Raw genomic sequence first — 20,453 nt, forward strand, 5'->3', positions numbered from 1 at the left:
TTGTGTGGATTTTATATTCCCAGGACTGCATTTCTGGGATGATTTCTTTTTAGGTCTTTCTCTAAAAGGTTTGCCAATGAGGTGTGGTAGTTTGTGGGTCTAGAAGAGATAAAGATTTTAAATCTAATATTACTTCAGTTAATCTAGAAGCCTCCCATGGTGAACTCAAGGCGTAGACTCACAGGACTCCAGTCTCATTTAAGTGAATTCCAGTGTTTTGAGGGCATTGCCTGATCTGTGCCTCTCAAAAGGTGGACCACATCCCATAATTATAAACCATCCTACTTTATGCCACTATTACTGACCTTCAAAAGGCTACAAAGAAACATCCTGGCAAGGTGTGTTTGTTTCTGAAAATTGGAGACTGGCTGCCATACTTAAGTTTTTTGTTTTTACTCCTTCCTGAAAGCCTGCAATGTCCATTGAGGTTGAACATGCTCCTGAAAAGGGGCAAAATCAAATAAAAGTATAAGTGAACTGCAGGTTCTCCAATGGAAGAAAGAGCATGTCAAATATTCAAGCAAGAGACGGTGCTGTAGAGCAGTGTTTCTCAATGTTTTTGGAGTCATGGACCAGTACATTATTCACACACAGTTTCCTGGACCAGCATTTAGTGAGGGGGTCGCCCCACTCACTCCAAAACCCCACCCCAGGCCCCACCCCCCAAAAAACCCAATGCCGGGCAGCTCTCCAGAGCTTATTTCCAGGCAGCCCTTACTGCTGGATAATGTTCATTTCAAGGAAGCAAAATGAACATTATCCAGCAGCGAGGACTGCCTGGAACTCTGAAGAGCTCCTGCTTGCCCTTGCTGGCCTGAAATTATTTTTTTTTGGGGGGGGGGTGATTTTTATTAGTGATGCCTCATGGACGGTACCCAACATCTTGTGGACCGGCACCGGTCCATGGAACGGTGGTTGAGAAACACTGCTGTAGAGGAACCACGTCTTGCTTCTTCCCCATATTATATGAGTTGAGCCCTTGCTGGCCGGCAAGAAGCAGACATTAAGGCAGTAGCCCCCTGTTGCCCCCACCCCAATCAACTGGCATCCAATGGCATACTGCCTCTGAAGCTGTTATGGCCCATAGCCTTTGATAGATCTATCCTAGAATTTGGGGAGGCGCTGTAGATCAGTGACAGAGCATCCACTTTGAATGCAGAAGGTCCCAGATTCTATCCCCAGCATTTCCAGCGTGGCCTGGGAAAGTACTTTCTCTCATCTTTCTTGAACCGACTTTTAATAAATTTCAATGGTGCTCCCAGAGTTCTAGTGTCAAAACACATGCAGTACTGCTGTTAATGTTGGTTGTTAATGACGTATGCATGTTTCAATGGCCAAGTGTCCCTGCGGACAACATGGAAGTCTCAATGAACATTGGCTCCCAGTTTACTATGGAGCCATGTATGAGTCACAGATGGATGATGCTGTGTGAATATTTTGACATTTCATACTCAAGTGCTTAAAACAAAAAAACCCCTAAAATTCAAAATGGGAAGTGTGAATTGGCTCTTTGCTAAGGCAGACATTTGATTTCATTTTCCTCTGCAAACCCAACAGAATAAAAATGCCCATAGAATGCTGAGCAAGGGCTCTGGAATGCTCAAATTTATCTGAATTGTGTCTTATATATTTTGAAAGAAAAAATCTAAATATAATAGTAGCAAAATGTGGGCAGCAAGATAATTACCATGAATGTGTGTGTGTGTTTTACAGAACATATTTAGGGAACTGTACCAAATTAATCTTTTATACAATTTAATTGCCTAATGAATAGGATCTGTTCCAATCAAGAAATGCAATATGACATGGAACAATGGAGTTGAGTGTATTTGTTTTTAATTTTAATGTGAACAAATTGTTAATTGTTATGAAAAATTGTTAATTGTCCTCCCACCCACCCTTCCCCTCCCTCCCTCTTTTTTTTTTGCATGATAGATGTGGATGAGTGCCAAGCTATCCCGGGGATTTGTCAAGGGGGAAATTGCATTAATACTGTTGGATCTTTTGAGTGCAAGTGCCCAGCTGGACACAAGTTTAATGAAGTGACACAAAAATGTGACGGTAAGTCCTTTTCAGAGCCTTCAGAAGGGGGGGGGGGCATTTTATATTTGATGCCAACTGTGTTTTGAAAATCGGCACAATCTTCTTCTTCTTCACACACATATGCAAATATTAATAATTGCACAAACTGCATATAATTTTAATGCCTCTCTGAGCCTAATCCAGCCAGCCTCAAAGATTGGCTTTTGATCCTTATCCAGCTTTGCTAGGTCATAATAATGACTCTTAAAACTCGAGCAGTTTGTCAGAATGAAATTAAAGGATAAAATATTAGTTTGGTAATACTTTGTTGCAGATCTGGATTGAAGGACACAGGGGGAGCTGTGCCTCCCCGAACACTTGTGTGGAAGTGTCATCAAGCCTAAATACATGTTACAGAGATAAATGCATATTCTCCCCTGCCTTGATTTCGCTCCCCTTTCTCTGTGTGTTACATTTTAGATTGTAAGCCTTTTGAGGCAGGGATCTGTCCTCTTGCATTTAATAAGTGGTGCACAGTATCATAAGTGTGCACCATGAATGTTGAAGGGGCTGTATACATCATCAATCATCATCATCATCATCATGCTGACACACAGTTTGCATTCCTGCAGCTTTTTGACCTGTATTGCACACTTTCCCCTTAGCCATCGTTGACATAGAGAGGTGAGCCCCCATCTTCTCTCTCTCCCACTCACATTCATTCATGCATGCGTATATACCCCTACACATCCAGCATCAATGTTCTCTCTATTTTTTTTTCCATCTGTGTGCGGAATAAGTTTTGTCCTGGGTGGCAGTTTCAAGGCAGTGTGTGTGCACATGTGCATTCAGAGTGGGGCCTTCCTAATTCAACCTGAGCGGGATCTAAAATTGAATGAGCGGACATCAAAAAACTTGTGAGCACATGCACATGCCTTGTGAGAACATGCTTTGAGAGAGAACACTGCCCAGCATCATTCTTAATTCTAGTCTACCTCATTCTGCCCTCTGATCTGAGAACAATATGTTTATCAATATACTGTTCCTTGTACTAGGAGAAGATTGAGTAACCTTAAAAATAAGTTCTGCCCTGAATGTTATTGAGCATCATGGCTAATCCAGCATTGTACATGCTGTGCATAATGTACATGCATTTAAGTGGATTTGTTTAGGAGAATGAAGGGAACTACTGTTCCGCATGGGTAGATCTTCCACTGAAGCTAATGGGAATTCTGCATGAATAAAATGCAGTGTCTATTAAGGTTGCAGTACTGCAGTGTATTCTGACCACATGCTTTCTGAAAGTGATGCTCTATTAAGACTCCTCAAACTGGGGGCCCCATATCAGAGGAAATAAAAAAGCTAGCTAAAATAATAATCTTTAAACAACTACTCTGCCGTTTATATTTTGTCTTATGTAAACCAATTTGTGAAGAATTTGCTCCAGACAAATATGGTTTTCATGCTGTCTGCCAATGCTGCTGGCAGAAGGGCAGCCAAGAGTGGAAGTGGCTAAGTGTTTCTTTCTAGAAGACAATTCAGTGACAGCCCAATTCAGAAACTAGTTACTCCTGTGTATGTGAAATTTAAGATGACTACTCAAATCTAGACTCTCTTCTTTTAATGGGTTGGTGCTTGAGAGTGTCAGGATACAGAGAGTGAAAGGGCTGCTGAATGTGGGTCTCTCTTAAACAGTTGGGCTTGCAGAACTGTCATCCTGTACATCTCTAACTGAGCAAACAGCACTGCAACTATATTTAAGATCTCATAGGCTGAGTAATACTGGGAACAACCAATTAGATTTGAGAAGCACATGCTGTACCAGAGCTCTGATTGGGATGAATGGATGTTCTGTTTGAAAACTCTTACTCGGACGTCGGCGTGCTGTAACAACAATGAAGAGCCATTCATTCAGTAAGGCAATGTATACTTTTCCAGCTAGTACTTCATTCATAAGTTATTCAGAAGGCTGAGGTGTCGTTTGAGAAGATGATGGAGCATTATTTAGCAGCTTTTAAAAAGGGCATCGATCCTAATGAAGCCCAAATGCTAATGCTGAATTCGCAGAATCTTGGATTCTAAGGAGACTGTCCTGCCACTTATAAATCTTGCTTTATGTCCAAAACAAGAAGTGTTAGGGAGTCTAGAACAGGGATTCTCAACGTTGGGTCCCCAGATGTTATTGGACTTCAACTCCCACAATCCCTAGCCCCAGTGGCCTTTGGTTGGGGATTATGGGAGTTGAAGTCCAAAAACATTGGGGATCCAATGTTGAGAATCCCTGGTCTAGAACATCAGCACATCTGTATAGCATGAAACTGATTGCATTGTTAGCCCATCAGAGACAATGCCCTGCATGTCTTGCTTAAATCTGGAATGGTTAAATTATGCGTGACTGTCAGCCCTTAGGAAAGGATTGGGCTTTGAACTGGCATGAATAGACCAGATGTTACTTCCAGTGTGATCCCAGTATTAAAAAAAGACTGAAGCATTTCAGTGGCCATCTATCATGATTCCTACCAGAGCCAGAGGAGGAGCGGGGAGTTCACTGTGGTTGAAGTTTTGTCTGTAAGGGGTTCACAGTAGACTGCCACCATCCACTTTATTTTGATGTGGGAAAATCCACTCTCCATATAAGGTTCCTGGAGGTGGTGGTGGTAAAGTGGCAAAACGCTCCTCAAAAGGGCTGAGCAGTCCTAGGCCTCCAAAGGCCTTCTAAGGCAAACCCAACATTAAGAGTAGCAACAAGGATTTATTACACAGATTAAAAGAAAAAGGTATGCAATAAGAACAATTGTATTTTCATAAAACAGATTGTAAGAGAGAGTTTTCATTAACCTGGCAACACAGATTCCAGGCAATCAGTAATGAAAAATATCTTCCCTGACGTGTTTAACTGACATGGTCCTAAGTTATTACTCTCAGGCTGTGGCCTTCCCATGTCCCAAGCCACTCATCCCACTGCTTCCTCAGGGCCCTCCGGGGACAGACTGACTAACAAGTCAAAGATTCTGCTGGTAGCTGTGCCAGAAATCCCCACCCAGTCCTCTGGATTGGTCCCTTTGATTTGAACTTCTCAGACTTTTTTCCCTTTTAGGAAAGGTCCATCCTCCCAGTAGTTGCTCCAGGTGAGGCCTAGTTCTCCCTCCAGTCCTTGCTATAATGACAACATCCTACAGTCTTTCACTGGTGACAGCTGTTCCCATTCAAGTGCAGTGGTCCCATTCAAGTGCTGTGGTCCTCAGCCACTGAAGAAGTTCATACATGGTGTTCCTAGAGCAAAATATAGTGCTGCTTAATTTGTTCCAGTTTTGGAATAGCAACTGATGATCAAATTATCTTGCTTTCAGAGCATTTATTGTTACTAGATGCATAAAATCCCAAAAGGAGGCAGAGTACAAATGAGGAAAGACAGAGTAAGCATCTTAAAGAGGAAAAGGGTCCTCATATTGGGTCACCAGCAAGTTGGGTCTCTTGCCTCTTCCTTTGCCGAAGACACATTTGGCTTAGGGCAAGCAAATTTGTGCCCAAATAACTAGCAGGATGTGTTCTGGCTAGCATTTGTTTGGTTCCACTCCACTTGGTGAATTGGAGGGGCCTGAAATGTACAAACCACCATTAGAAAATTGTAAATGGGAACTATAGAAGAGCTCACTCTTCTCTTGCACATAGAGACTTCTATGCTGTTCCAGTTAGTAGAATAATTATTAGAGTTAACAAGATAATTATAATAGAGCACTTCTATGGGAAGAGGATCCTTCAAAGTCCTGTATTATAATTATCATATATATAAATTCCCCATTTTTGCAGGCTGAGAAAATGAGCTTGAGAGAGCTTAGGCCAACTTGTCCATTTTCTGGCTGAGCATACATCCAAATCTGGTATCTTAGCTAGGCAATTTTCAAACTTATGTTAACTTCTCTGTTGACAGACATCTGTGTATTAGAGGATTCTGGGAAGTGTTCTAAGGTGCACACTCTGTTCACATTGACTAGTCCTTGCACACTGTCCCTGTGTGAACTGAGAGTGTGCCTTAAACAGCTGTGCAGCTGTGCATTGAAGCGCAAGAGCAGTAACAGTGGCCAAGCAGTCTTGGAGGGGAAACCTGTCTGCCCTTATAATTGAGGAGCTCTGATGGGCTTTGAGGACTGTGTTCCCTAGAACACAGTTTGAAAATCACTTCTCTGCTGATCTCAAGTGGAGGTTAAATGGTGAGGAATGATCAAATTCTATTTGAGCTGCTTGTGTCAGATATTTTGGCCAGGAATCTGTACACGTTTGCCGGGCTTGAAGGGCAACCACAGTTTCAAGTGAGATTTGGTTTTCTCACTTCTAACCCTACAGAGGTAAAAGTGAGTGTGTCCTATTTATTCTTGCTGCTCAGTGAGGGGTTTTGCAGAAGAGAAGCAATGGACACACTTTCTCTCTCTCTGTGGCATCCCACCCCCCTCCAATTCATGAACCTAGTGGCACATTCCACTCAACAACTCACCAATGACACCAGTGTCGCATTTCCACCCAACACAAAGGAGCTCTCCTCCTTGTTATTTTGCTAGTGGCTTTTTAAAGACACGAGCTACCCCTCTGGTGGGAGATTTTATTGCTGGTTGCCAGTATTAAATTTCTGATCAATGCTGCTGACTTGTATTTTTGGAGTCTTGATGGTCATGATGAGGGGTTTTCACAGATGGGGATACAGAAGAGGTTAGGTGCGACTCTTTGCTTTGGTTTTGCAAAGATGTTGCCAGAGCCATTGGCTGCTGTATCTCCAGAATAACAGAAAGTAACAAAAATAGGATCAAATGTAGCAAGTGGAATATTTGGTATGAATTAAGCCCTGATTAATGGTGGGGAGTAGGGGTGTTGGATGGCTGCAAATGGATCAGATTCAAGTATTTTCTGACTCAAGTTCCCCACTGTTTATCTTCAAGTTATGGTTGCCTCTGTTTACAGAGGGTCTGGCCTTATTGAAAGCAAAATCCCCAGGCTTTATTTTAGGGCCTAGTCTAACCCAAACAGTGTTTCACTGTTTATATTGGTGTTGACATTAATATAAATACTATTGTCATCATTTAAGTGCTCTCGTTTCATTGAGGTAACGGCAAATATGGCTGATGACTTTCCAGGCATTAGCAACATGAGACAAAAAATATGCCCATTTAAAAACGTTACGTGTTTTTATTATTATGGAGAATCTGCGGTCTGGTTCATACATTCTTTGCAGCGGAATGGATGCTGCCGTGACTTGGCTGCTCCCTTGCTCATGGATTAATTTCTTGAATGAGTATCAATTTAGAAATATCACCCTATGACCTGAGTGCTCTTTCCCCCTAATTTCTGATTATTTAATTACTCAGTAATGGGGGGGGGGGATGTACTCCGCATTAGCTCAGGGCACTTCAATCTGTTTTTATTTTGCATATTTCAGGATTTAACCCTGGCATAAATTAGGTCCTCCCCATGCTTTTGCTGGTCACTTTTGAAGTAACCTGATTGTGTGGGTGGATTCTAGAATATTAAGAAGATGAGCTGTGCTGGATCAGTCCAAAGTTTATCTAGTCCAGCACTCTGTTTCTAACTGTGGGTAGACAGAGACTAATGGTGAAGCCCATAAGAGAACGTGAAGGTAAGAGCCCTTCCCAGTATCTGGTTTTCACAGATACACTGCCTCTGAACCTGGAGGTTTTATTTAGTTATCATGGCTAATAGCCATTGATAGACTCTATCCCATATGAATCCATCAAATCCCCTTATAAAGCCCTCTAGGTAGTAGCTATCAGCACATTATCTGGCAGAGAATTCCATAAACTAATGATATGCTGAATGATGAAGTACTTTCTTTCATCTATCCTGAATCTCCTGGCAGCCATTGGTTGATTCTGAGTTCTGGTGCTATGGGAGAGGAAGAATAAATTCTCCCTCTCCACTCCTCCATGCCATACGTAAGACTAATTCACACGGCCATTTGGGGTTGGAGGCCAGGTGAACTCTTATCCCAGCAGCAGCAGCCAGCCCAAGCTGCTGCTGGTTCTGTTGCAGAACTCAACGGCTGAAAGCTCTGCCCCTCCGTGGAAGGTCCTCCAAGGGTGCCTCTGCCTTCCCAGCATGCTTGATGGTGCCAACAGACCGGAAAGCTTTATGACATCAGCGACTGCCCTGTGAAAGCTACTTCAGCTTCGGAATCATAGAATGTGCTTTTGCAGGCTATTTCATCCATTGATTGCAGATGCTGCTCCCACTCCTCTCTATGGTTGCCGTGTGGGGGATGGCAGGCAGGGTGCCATTTGAGTGGGTAGACAGTTCTCACGCCCTAGCTAACTGAGCAAAGAGGCACCTTTTAAAAGTGGTGATTCTCTTTATTGAGCAGTGGGAGAGCAACTGGCCCTATCCATCCCCAGCACAGCATCCCTCCAGTGGCAGTTGCTGGTGTCTACCTTATGTTTGTTTGTTTTAGCTTGTGAGCCCTTTGCGGGGAACACGTAATCTATCTATCTATCTATCTGTAAATGGCTTTAGGAGCTTTTGTCGAAAAGCGGTATATAAAAATCCATGGTATTCGTGTTCAAGACCAGAGAATCCAGGTAGGAGAGTGCTCCTCGCTTTCACTCTCGGTGCAAAGCTGGGTAGCCTTGCTTGGAGCAATTTGGGTTGGAGGGAATGACATGGGTTCTGACAATCATGCAAATCAGAATAACGCTTTAGTGGCATGCCTAGCCAGGAAGTAGCCCATTTTGGAATCCCTGATCACAGGATCATTTTGCTTCAAAGGTTGCCTCTAGGAGGAGGGAGAGCAAAGAGACACCCCAGATACAACTACATAAAATATATTAAAGAAGAGGAAAGTGCCTAATTTTCTGCTAATTTTCTTCCTAAAGAAGTGGAAAGTGCCATATTAAAGGAGGGCAGATACCTAATTTCCAAAGGGCGGTCTAGGATTTATCTGTAGCTTGAAACTCAAGAAGAGTATTGATATTTATTTATTTTTGTTTAAAGCCTTGAATGAAAAAACAAACAAACACATGATGATGACAAATGAGAGTTTATGCTGAGTGCTTCAGAGCTGGGTGAACTATCGCAAACAAATGAAGAATAAGAATATTGCTTTTGAATGCAGAAGGTTATGTTCATTCATGAAATGTTGACTAATGAGAGCTGAAAGCAAGTGTGGTTGAGGAGCTTTTATATGTTTTATGGCTGGCAGTAGCGTATCGAGGGCCCCCTAGCCACACCCCCTGCATCTGATGTCTGATGCAGCATCTGACGTCGGACGCAGGGGGCGTGGTTTTTCTCGCAACCGGAATACTCCATTTGTGAGCAAATTCCAGCCAGCACCGCATTTGCAGCGTGGACAGGAATGACTTTCCCTGCTTTAGAGGGAGGGAGACGCATTTCTGGCTGCGCTGCGAATGCGGCACTGGCCAAAATTTGCTCAGAAATGGGGTGCGTGGCCCCGTTTGTCAGCAAAACTTCCCCCCCTGCATTTGATGTCAGATGCAGGGGGCTGGGGTGCGAGGTGCCGCCCCTGAGCACAATGACCCAGGTTCTTTGAACCCATTCACACAATGGTGGCTCTACCCCGATGCCTGATATTAGGGGCCAGGGATATACAGGTTCTGGAGGGTTTACATATGGTATAAACCTGGTCTAACATGCTAGTCTGCTCTTCATTGAAGCAACTTTCATTGATGTGGTTATAAATATTGGTCACCACATCTTAAAAAGGACATTGTTGAACTGGAGAAGGTACAGAAGAGGGCAACCAAGATGATCAGGGGCCTAGAGCACCTTTCTTGTGAGGGAAGACTACAACACCTGGGGCTTTTTAGTTTAGAAAAAAAGACGACTGCGGGGAGACATGATAGAGGTCTATAAAATCACGCATGGTGTGGAGAAAGTGGAGAGAGAGAAATTCTTTTCCCTCTCACACAACACTAGAACCAGGGGTCACTCCATGAAATTGATTGCCAGGAGGTCTAGGACCAACAAACGGAAGTACTTTTTCATACAACGCGTGATCCACTTGTGGAACTCTCTGCCACAGGATGTGGTGACAGCCAACAACCTGGATGGCTTTAAGAGGGGTTTGGATGACTTCATGGAGGAGAGGTCTATCAATGGCTACTAGTCGGCGGGCTGTGGGCCACCTCCAGCCTCAAAGGCAGGATGCCTCTGAGTACCAGTTGCAGGGGAGTAATGGCAGGAGAGAGGGCACGCCCTCAACTCCTGTCTGTGGCTTTCAGTGGCATTTGGTGGGCCACTGTGCGAAACAGGATGCTGGACTAGATGGGCCTTGGGCCTGATCCAGCAGGGCTGTTCTTATGTTCTTATGTTGATATTACTATTTCAGTTGACATACTCAAACCTTCCTTTTTTTAATGGTAGATATTGATGAGTGCAGTACCATTCCTGGAATCTGTGATGGCGGAGAATGTTCCAACACAGTTAGCAGTTACTTCTGTAAATGCCCTTCTGGATTTTACACAGCCCCTGATGGCTCCAGGTGCATAGGTGAGTAAGGAATTGAAAATGCAGGCACGGCAGCTGTGGGAATGCAATTTGTAAGTCTGTGGAGGGGAATATCTGGCACTTATCTCATTTGAACTCAAATGAATTCAAAAAAGATCTGTTGAGTGGACAGATTTTTCCTTTAAGGAAGGCTTAGGATTTTAGAGCACAGAATTCAGAGGGACTGTTGTTTTAATGTTTTTTGTGTGTACCAAAATGCAAAGTGATGGCTTTCTCAAAGTGCATGTAGAAATGAATACCTGAATTGGGAGCATTCTGCTTATTTTTATATGGGATCTAGTTTGAACCTGGATTCTGAATTCACTTGCTTCAAAAACATGTGAGCCTTAGGCCGGCTTCTGATCTTTCTTAACCTAAAGGCAAAAGCAACACATAATGTCTGAGCAGCTCCCTAAAAACTGCCTATTTAAAGTATTTTTGCTTTACATTTTCCACATTTTTAGGAAGTTATCCATCTATTCTCAGAAATATGCACTGAATATTTTAATATTCTCCTATTTCAGTATGTAATTTCTTTATACCTGTTGTAGATATGCTGTGTTCAACTCATTTGTTCCTGAATGTAGAGCACTGATACTCAAAAGTATTTTGTGTGTTACAGCTGTTCATAAGTACATGCACTGTAAAACCAACAGCAAGGACATATAAAACAGCTGTATTATTTAGCAGTCTGCAAGAATAAGGGTGCATATTCATGTGATAACTCTGGCTGCTGTACACTGGTGCATGCTAGCAGACGTAATATGAGAAGCAAGAAAAATCATAAGAGAAGAAGGCAGGAAGTAATAACCACTCCCTTTAGCAAAGAGAAAGGATTATTAACAATCACTCTCTTGTGATCTGATGTCTTTCATTTGTTAAGTCTGGACAGTTTGTGGTGTGTGTCTGTTTGAAATGTAATATGTACAGAGTCCTTAATGTAAACTCTGCATATCAGTACATGTCAAAAGGGTTCATTTGAGGGGAAAAGGCAGAGCAAAACTGACAGAGAATGAGAACTGATGTAAATTTACTTTTTGTTTCTAGAAATCTGGAATAGATTTACTTTGGAACATGATTCATTTGGGAAGTTTTAAAATATGTAGAGGCCTGTTCCCATGTCTTTTGTAGTTTAGAAAGCACTGAGAGTATGCTATAATATAATACATCTCCCTTGCTCATTACCCCATGCAAAAGTGTGTGTGTGTGTGTGTGTGTGTGAATAAAAGAACCTACAATTTGATTTGTAGAGTTATGTTCAAATTTTTGCAATTCATACCAGGAGTTTCTTGGGGGATGTGTAAGGTCTTCTCTGTCCTCTAGCTGAGCCCCATGTTTGTGTGTGTTCCCTTAGGCAAAACCTGGTGACTCTGTACTCTTCTTGTTTTGGAGGCCACTAAGACCACATGAAATTTTCCCCAGTAGTCACTGAAGCTGCTTCCTTCCTTTGTCCTGTGTGGTCTATCTCCCTGTTTCTGACTGTCTTTTACAATCCCAGGAAGTGAATGAGCTCTATTGAGGCCCAGCACAACTTCACCAACAGCCCAAATGGTCACATAAGATTTATTTATTTATTTATTTATTTATTTATTTATTCAATTTCAATACCGCCCTTCCAAAAATGGCTCAGGGCACTTTACACAGAGAAATAACAAATAAATAAGATGGGTCCCTGTCCCCAAAGGGCTCACAGTCTAAAAAGAAACATAAAATAGAAACCAGCAACAGTCACTGGAAGTACTGTGCTGGGGGTGGATAGGGCCAATTACTCTTAGGGATGTGCACGAACCGGTCTGCAGGCCATTGTAGAGGCCTCCGAACCGGTTTGAATTTGGCAGAGTTTGAAGGTTCAGTGCCAGGGGGGTGGTTCTTTAAGGACGGGGGGGTGGGGGCTGCACTTACCCTCCCTGCTGCCTTTCCCCACTGGCGCTCCTTTTGAAAAAAACTTCTTGGGGTGGCAGCATACTTCCCCTGCCCCCGTTTTCAGCCGGAAGTACCCTGCGCGCATGTGCACGTTGCGTGCGCACATGTCGGATGTGCGGGCGCACGCGTGCATGGTACTTCCAGCCACTTCCATCCGAAAACGGGGGCAGTGGCAGCAGGGAGGCACACTGCCACCCCAAGAAGTTTTTTTTTTTAAAGTGCCAGCAGGGGAAAAAGCAGTGGGAGGGGTAAGTGCACCCCCTGTTCTTTAAGAACCACCCTCCCAGGACCGGACCGCAGAGGCGCAGTTCCATGCACACCACTAGTTACTCTCCCCCTGCTAAATAAAGAGATTCAACCCGTTAAACAGTGCCTCTTTGCCAAGTTAGCAGGGGTAAGATGGCAAGGAAGCAGGCATTGGAGATGTTCTCCCAGAATTCTTTTGCAATAATGCAGAGGATTTTGGGCACAGCTCTGAGATCGCATGCGACTGTCCACAATCAAATGGTGGTTGTGTCTCAGCATCCTTTGCTATATTGTGGAGGATCCTGGATATACCTGTCTGATTGTGCGGTGTAGCTGCTTGAAGTGGCAAAGTCCTGGCTCTACCATCCAAGCAATCTATCTTTGTTTTCTCTTAATTATTCTTTAAGTGCTACTGCCACAGGCTCCCTTGCATATTGCAAACCTTTTTTCATTTTTCATTTCCCCCTATATTTCCAGAATGAAGTCTTTTAGTTTAACAGTTGGGTGTTTATGGATGACAAGGAACAGTGAAAGTGGAATCCCAGGCCTTAAGCCATTGTTAACACAGCATCATTTCCAAGACAAATGCGCTAAGTGCACAGCATTATTAATTATTCACAGATAGTTTGGATTTGGAGGCTGCACATTTGCGCTATTAAAGTGGTGCCAGCCAAAACCCAAAGAACTGAGCAAAACCTCTAGCCTGGAATTAGTTATGGTACATTGGTCCTGAAGCTGGAACCATTCAAAGAATGAAATAGTTTTCTCATTGTCTGTGTCAATATTTCAACTGTATATATCCCTCCTGGAGAAAATTGTCCAAGAAATAATAAGCAATAGACAATAGCTTGAAAGACTGTTAAAGGTGGTGTGATACAGGCATCGTTGTCCATGGGGTACACTCAAACTGCTTTTAAAAAACAAACAAACTACTTATCAACCACTGTCTTTGCTGCTCAAGCTGGTTTTGCAGACGCTTGAATCCCTACAAAACCCTGTGGAATTTGTGATCAGCAGTGATAATGGAATGTGTATTTGAAGCTCAAGCCTGAGTCTGGCCAGTGTGAGAATGGGAAGACTGCCTTGAAAATGTATTATGCTACCTTGAGTTTCATAATGAAGGAAAGGCAGTATAAACCTAGAGACAAGATTTTAAAATGGGCCCCCTCCTCACTGAAGCTCAGCTCATGAAGTAAAGAAATCTTAAATGAGGCTGAATAGTGGTAACAAAAAGCATAGTAATATATGCTTTATATATATATATAACCTATGTGCCACAATAGAACATTATCCTAAATTATTTTTTAAAAGGTTTTGTAAATTGTGGATGATGCAAGTCATTTAATTGTACTAGAGAAAGACATGCTGTTCTGGTAGCTCCAGGTCTTAACACCCACATCAGTTTTGGAGGAGGAATACAACCGGAGGAAGCCCGGGTGGGTGCGTGGCTGGGGGAGTCAGTCATGTGACTTGCCTCTGGGGGGCTGCCAAAGGCAGTGGGCCCCCAGACAACTGTCTCCCCTTGCCCTGTTATAGTTACGCCCCTGTATATAAGCATATACAATATATGTGCACGTCAGGCAACAATGCCTTTCTCCTACCATCTTCAGCAATCTGAAAAAAATTATCATCTGCCTCCAAACAATACCACTGACATCCTCTTTACAAGCAACCTTAAAAAGCCCCATGCTTGTATTTGGACAGAGGTGTTTTGCTTAGGATAGATAAAATACAAACACGTTCCTAAAGATAAACCTTTAGGAATGGACATTCAATCTTCTGCCTTGGAAATGGGCTTATACAACTAGAGGTTGGTGGAGACTGCGTGAGGAGTGAGTGAGTACAGTCAGGTCTGCTCCTAATGAGCAGTCTCCAGCTGTTTAGGCTATACCAGAGATCTGTATATGGAAGGGATCTGATCTGCATGTTTCTCTTATATTGTGTCTCTTCCATCAGATTGAATGGGTGTGGAGGAGCTCTGTGCAGCTCAGCTCCGGCACCTGTAAGTGTTGCTGGATCTGGGCAAAAGTGTGTTAGGTTTAGAGTGTTAGGTTGTAATTGAAAGCTTCCGGTATGGTCAAACTGATCTGGGACGTAGTAGACACTTTAGTGGGATTGTTTGGGAATAAATAAGTTTGTAGTCTTCTTTTGGCTGTAATGGCACCCTCTTTGATGCAATGTTTTAATGATTCTATAATTTAGACTAGCTCTAGTTAAAATTTGAACTTTTAGTGGCAGTGGCTCAATTAATCGTTTGGTAAGTTTTCAGACAACAGAAGGGGGAAATCATTAGACCCTCACCAGCCATGTTGCCATAGTTAGACCCCTGCTAACTGTGCAGACCCCTGCTAACTGTGCAAAGAGGCACCTTTTACCGTGGTGATTCTCTTTATTTAGCAGCAGGAGAGTAACTGGCCCTATCCACCCCCAGCACAGTACTTCCAGTGACTGTTGCTGGTGTGTGTCTTATGTTTCTTTTTAGAATGTGAGCCCTTTGGGGACAGGGAGCCATCATTTGTTTGTTATTTCTCTTTGTAAACCTCCCTGAGCCATTTTTGGAAGGGCGGTATAGAAATTGAATTAATAATGATAATAGTAGTAGTAGTAGTAGTAGTAGTAATAGTACTTCAGTTCCCTGAGTTGGCCACATAATTGTTAGGGATAAGTTAGGGCTGTGGGTCCTCCTGCACCCAAATCCAGACCTTCATTCCCCAGCATAGGGGCTCCTAAGATCAGTGGCTTGATCTGGAGAAAGTGATGCTCAGCAAGCCAGGAAGGTACTGCTATGTCGACCAGCCAAAGGCTGAAGGCCAGGTTTATGGAGCCCGGCCAGTCCAGCTGCTTCATGATACACACACCCCTATTCCCTTCTGCAGCTGAATGCGGCTTCTCTAGAGTGGAGAACCAATGATAATTAGGGATGTGCTCAGAACCAGTTCGGCACTCCTTTTCTGGAGCGCCGAGCCGATTCCGTTGACCGGCGTTTGGAGGCTGGGAGGGTTGCTTAAATGACAGGGAAGGCAGTGCTTACCTGCCAGCCTCTCCCCTGCCACTTCTCCCCTGCTGGTGCTCTCCCCAAAAGCATGGGCTGCTGCATCCCTCCTTGCAGCCCCGTTCAGCATCGCCACGCAGATGGCCTATATTGGGCAGCAGCAATATAGGAAAGATGCTGAAAGGCATCACCTCATACTGCGAGGGAGGAGGCAATGGTAAACTTCTCTTGTATGTGACCAAAGACAACCACAGGGCTCTGTGGTTGCCAGGGGTCGACACCGACTCGGCGGCACACTTTAAGGGTAAAATTAACAGTTGATTAGCTGGGAATTAAATTCTGCAACAAACCTAACTTCCATAAACAATGGTATGTTAAAATATGTTCCACATTCCTCCCAGCAGGATTCCATTTTAGGGATAATTTGTAGAATTGGTAATAGAAACAAGCAAGATAAAATCAAGAAACTATTGATTTCTTGTGCATATATCTTCTACAAAAGGAAAAACCTCCAGCTCCTGCTCACTCACATCCTGCTCACTCCTGCATTTCCAGGAATTGCTCTTCCTTCCAGGCTTTAATGCTATTCTTATTCATGGGTGCCTGCCAGCATTGAGCCTCAGTACCTCCTCCCACTCTTTCTTGACTTTTAAAATCACTAGACTGTATGGCATTTGCAAGGACTGCTGCCAGTTGCTCAAGGATCTATTTACAAGATAAATAGCATCCTATATCTTGCAGGGCAGAAAGATGCATTTGAAGCATTTTGTTCCTTCTCGAGAGTGCTTTCAAAATGTTGCTCCCTTTCTATTTTCATACCTTCCTTATGTTGGTGTTGCGTTGCCAGTTCTTTTACTGGCCCGTGCTCTGGTACCTCTCTTATAGCAGCTTCGTCTGTGGTGGTTAGCAGGAAAGTGCTCGTCTGTGTCCTGTGAAAAGCTTCACTAGTTGATTTCTACACAAACTGCTATTAAAGCACGTGAGCAGGTGGGGCCAGCCGATCTTGGCATGTTTGTTTTTCGATTTAATTTTCATTGGCTTCCATTTTGGAGATTTTTTTCCTCTTCAAAAATTTAAAATAATTTTGACTTGAAATCTTTCGTGTGTGTGTGTATAAGCAAACCTTATATTGGCTGCCAAATTGCTATGCTACTTAGATCAAAACTGGCTTACAAGCCTGGACTTTCTTATTTAGTTAACTAAGGATTTCCATCCTGCCTTTTGGTCCTAAAAAGGGCTCCCAATGCAGCTTTTGAGTTTTCAAGGTGCCTCTAGACACCAGCCAAGAGTCTATCCAATGCTTGTGGCATTCCTGGAAAAAACTTGCTCAGATTAGATTATAATCTATTTGTAAACTCCTTTATGAGCATGCTGACTGAGAAGGAACTGCGGGGTTTTCCCCCCCAGCATTAGTGAGGCTCACCATTGACACCCTCCCAGAACTGCTGTGGAGAGAAGGCTGCATCTGTGGTCTGTCTTCATGTTGCCAGATAAAGTTCTGACAGCAGGGTAGTGCACAGCTACAAATTTAGCTAGCTGGGACTGAAGCTTTGAATGGCTGAAGGGAAACCAGTGGGCTTCTGTTTGCTTCCCTGCAGCTGCTCAAGGTTTGGGATGAAAGTGGGTTTGCTCCTAAACTCATTGTGGGGAAGCTGGAGCTCCTTGGATATGCAGGGAAAGAACACGATTTGACACATTCATCTCTTGAACCCAAGATGAGGCCCCGTGAAAGAACTCAGGGGAAAAAAGAGTAGAGGTATTATATATAATAATTATGACTATATATTTGCTAACTTGGCAAAGAGGCACCTTTTAACATGGTGATTCTCTTTATTTAGCAGGGGGAGAGTAACTGGACCTATCCACCCCCAGCACAGTACCTCCAGTGACTGTTGCTGGTGTCTGTCTTGTGTTTCTTTTTAGATTGTGAGCCCTTTTGGGGGACAGGGAGCATTCTTATTTTTATTTATTATTTCTCTGTGTAAACCGCCCTGAGCCATTTTTGGAAGGGCGGTATAGAAATAGAATAAATAAATATAATAATATAATTCCAAAACACCTTGAAGAGCACCTCAACACCATATGGACCACAGAAATCACCATCAGCCAATTACAAAAAGCAGCTTTACTGGGAACAGCCTGTATTCTATGACGATATCTATAATAATAACAGCAACAATATTGATAATAAAATTCAGCCGTCCCAGGTCCTTGGGAAGGACTCGATGTCTGGATAAAACAAACCAGTCAATAACACTTGTCTGACTGTGTAAACAACAACAACAACAACAATAATAAAATGATATCGTATATTGAATGTATTGGGGACATAGAGTGGCATGTTTGCTGTTGAAATAGACATATGTGCAAACAGGTATTCTTCTTCAACTAACAGACTATTCTCAGAAGCTGAAAAGTGGTCTCAATTTCTTCCCGTATAACAGATGTACGCCCTGGATACTGCTTTTCTTCACTCACTAATGGCCGCTGCGGCAACCAACTGCAACAGGTGTTTACCAAAATGCAGTGCTGTTGTGACTCTGGACGGTGCTGGTCTCCTGGAGCAACTAGTGCCCCGGAAATGTGTCCCATCAGAGCTACTGGTATGGAGCTGCAACTGGTCAAGCACATAGTAACAACTAAGCATCTAATTTTTCTAATGTTTGTGATGTATAGTCTATTGAAATCTTTCCACTTGGAATGGATAGTCCCTTAATGACTGGATCTGCAGTGGCGAGGCCTACTCAATGGGCTGAGGAAACATTCAAGGAGGTCTCTATATGTGGCCATCAGTCCCCCTAGTTTCCCCCACAATATTATGTATTTTTAAATTGCAAGACGGCTAAAGTAGCCCATTATTGTTGCTAGCATGTATTACAGCAAATCTTATCCCAGCCATTAGCTATCTGTCCAGTAGCACTAAGCTATTTAAGATATGCTTAATCACTGAATTGTTACATTATCTATTATAGCATTTTAAGGGGGCGGGGAGCACAGTTTTTCCTCTTGGTGGGGAAAAACTAAACATGGGGGAAGACGTGCAACTTTCCTTTTGAGCCTTGTGGATAAATGTTGCCAGAATATCACTGAAGTGACTAAGCATTTGGTGCTGGCTCTTTTCCATAACATCTGAGGCTGCACTCAGCAGTAGTTGAGTGTGATGCTTGACCACCACCAATCCCTTGTGTATCATTATCTATAGACACCAGAGTATCTTAATGATACTATCCTCGTGAGTCAGATCATACAGCCAGATACCAGGATTTGACGTGCATATTTCTCTTTGACCAACTACACTCAGTTCACAGTCTAGTTATAAGACTTAAATGGCTTAAAACCATCATATCTGAGCAATTGCTTTTAGCCTTATGTTCTACTATAATGAATAAGCTTGGTATAAAAAAGCATCCTCTTGTTCTTGTATCTATTTATTTATTTATTGGATTTTTGTCCTGAGTTCCCAGTTCTATGTGTTTCCAAAGCAACTTTACAATATGAAACAAAAAGCACAACAAATTTACCACCACGTATCAAGCTAAGATTGAAGGGATATGCAAAGGGGATATTACATATCCTTTTTGGGTGGCTGTTCTTCCATTTTGCAATACCCTGCCTCAGAGCTGCTTAAAAATCTGGGTCTCCCGTTTTCTGGAAGTGGTGTAAGGATGCTTCAACTGTTACGGAAAAGCTGAGGCCTTGTGTTTCCACTGCAAGTCAACCATATCTTGTCTGCGCAGTGTTGTGGGGCATTGGTGTACCTGGAAGAGCCTGGTTAAGATGCTGTTACATGTCCAAAACCTGTGGGAGGGGGCAGCCTACAATTCAAACAAACAAACAAACAAACAAACACTTATTTTTGGGTATTTTGCCAGTCCATGAGGCCGTCAGCCAATGCTTTTAGTATGCCTTAAGATGCTCCTCAGGGTCACTGATGACTTGGCACTTCTCACAATACATTATATGTTTCTGTTTCTCAGATGCACACAGGACTGTCCCAGTGGCCCTTGGGAGCTTTTATTACTCCTCATCCTGGCATCCCCAGAGTTTCTGGTCAACTAGATTAATATGGGAGGCTTAGTTGCTCCAGCATTACTGCTAGGACAATATTCAATCGAATATATTTGAGGAGTTCTCGCACCACATACTGAACAAAGCAGAATGACCCTAAATTGTTTAGTTTAGAGGTTCATCTGGATTATGAACTATTAATTCAGTAGCTTCTCCTCTAGCTGCATAACCCCACAAAGGTCCCCGTTTTAATATTTCTTCCTAATAATTCTACCAAAAGGATAAAGGTATTTTTTGTGCAGTAAAATACGTCTATTGGAATCCTACACAGGTTTACTACACATTATATTAAGCACTTCATTAAGTGCTGATGGGATTTTCTTTGCAAAATATTAGCCATATTGGGGGCCCCTATACATTTGGACTGTAGCAGGAGGGTTGCTGGGCTTTAACCCCACTGCCACTGTGCTGATCTGGTTTGCTGCTATTTGCCAAGGAAAATAAATGCTCCCATTACTCTACCCCCACTGTAGTCCTGGTCCATAAAGGGCCCGGTGGGAACACGTTATAGCAGGATGTGTTACACTGGTGCCTGTGGATGTCAGGGAACAACAGAGAGACAGAAATTACATACATGCCACCTGGCCCCTTAGTAATGGATGCACTCAGGTCTATGCTGTGCACAAATTTAATGAATGATTTTGCTGAGACCACTTATTACAGTGTATTAACCACTCAGTTCCATTTCACAATCACC

The 20,453-nt window shown here is 43.0% G+C and overlaps 1 protein-coding gene across 5 annotated transcripts in view; it reads left to right on the forward strand.

Annotated features, from left to right (window-relative positions):
• FBN1 (fibrillin 1) overlaps window positions 1-20,453 on the forward strand; it is a 216,762-nt gene that overhangs the window by 81,640 nt on the left and 114,669 nt on the right. For all 5 annotated transcript variants that reach the window (XR_008311392.1, XM_053271937.1, XM_053271938.1 and 2 more), the window contains exons 8-10: window positions 1,936-2,061; window positions 10,405-10,530; window positions 18,133-18,291. Coding sequence is in view for 4 of the 5 variants with exons in the window: in XM_053271937.1 (XP_053127912.1) it covers window positions 1,936-2,061; window positions 10,405-10,530; window positions 18,133-18,291 (411 nt within the window). In the remaining variant the exon portion in view is untranslated. The remainder of the gene's footprint in view (window positions 1-1,935; window positions 2,062-10,404; window positions 10,531-18,132; window positions 18,292-20,453) is intronic.

The sequence above is a fragment of the Hemicordylus capensis genome, chromosome 10, assembly GCF_027244095.1.
Source record: "Hemicordylus capensis ecotype Gifberg chromosome 10, rHemCap1.1.pri, whole genome shotgun sequence".
Taxonomy (NCBI): Eukaryota; Metazoa; Chordata; class Lepidosauria; order Squamata; family Cordylidae; genus Hemicordylus; species Hemicordylus capensis.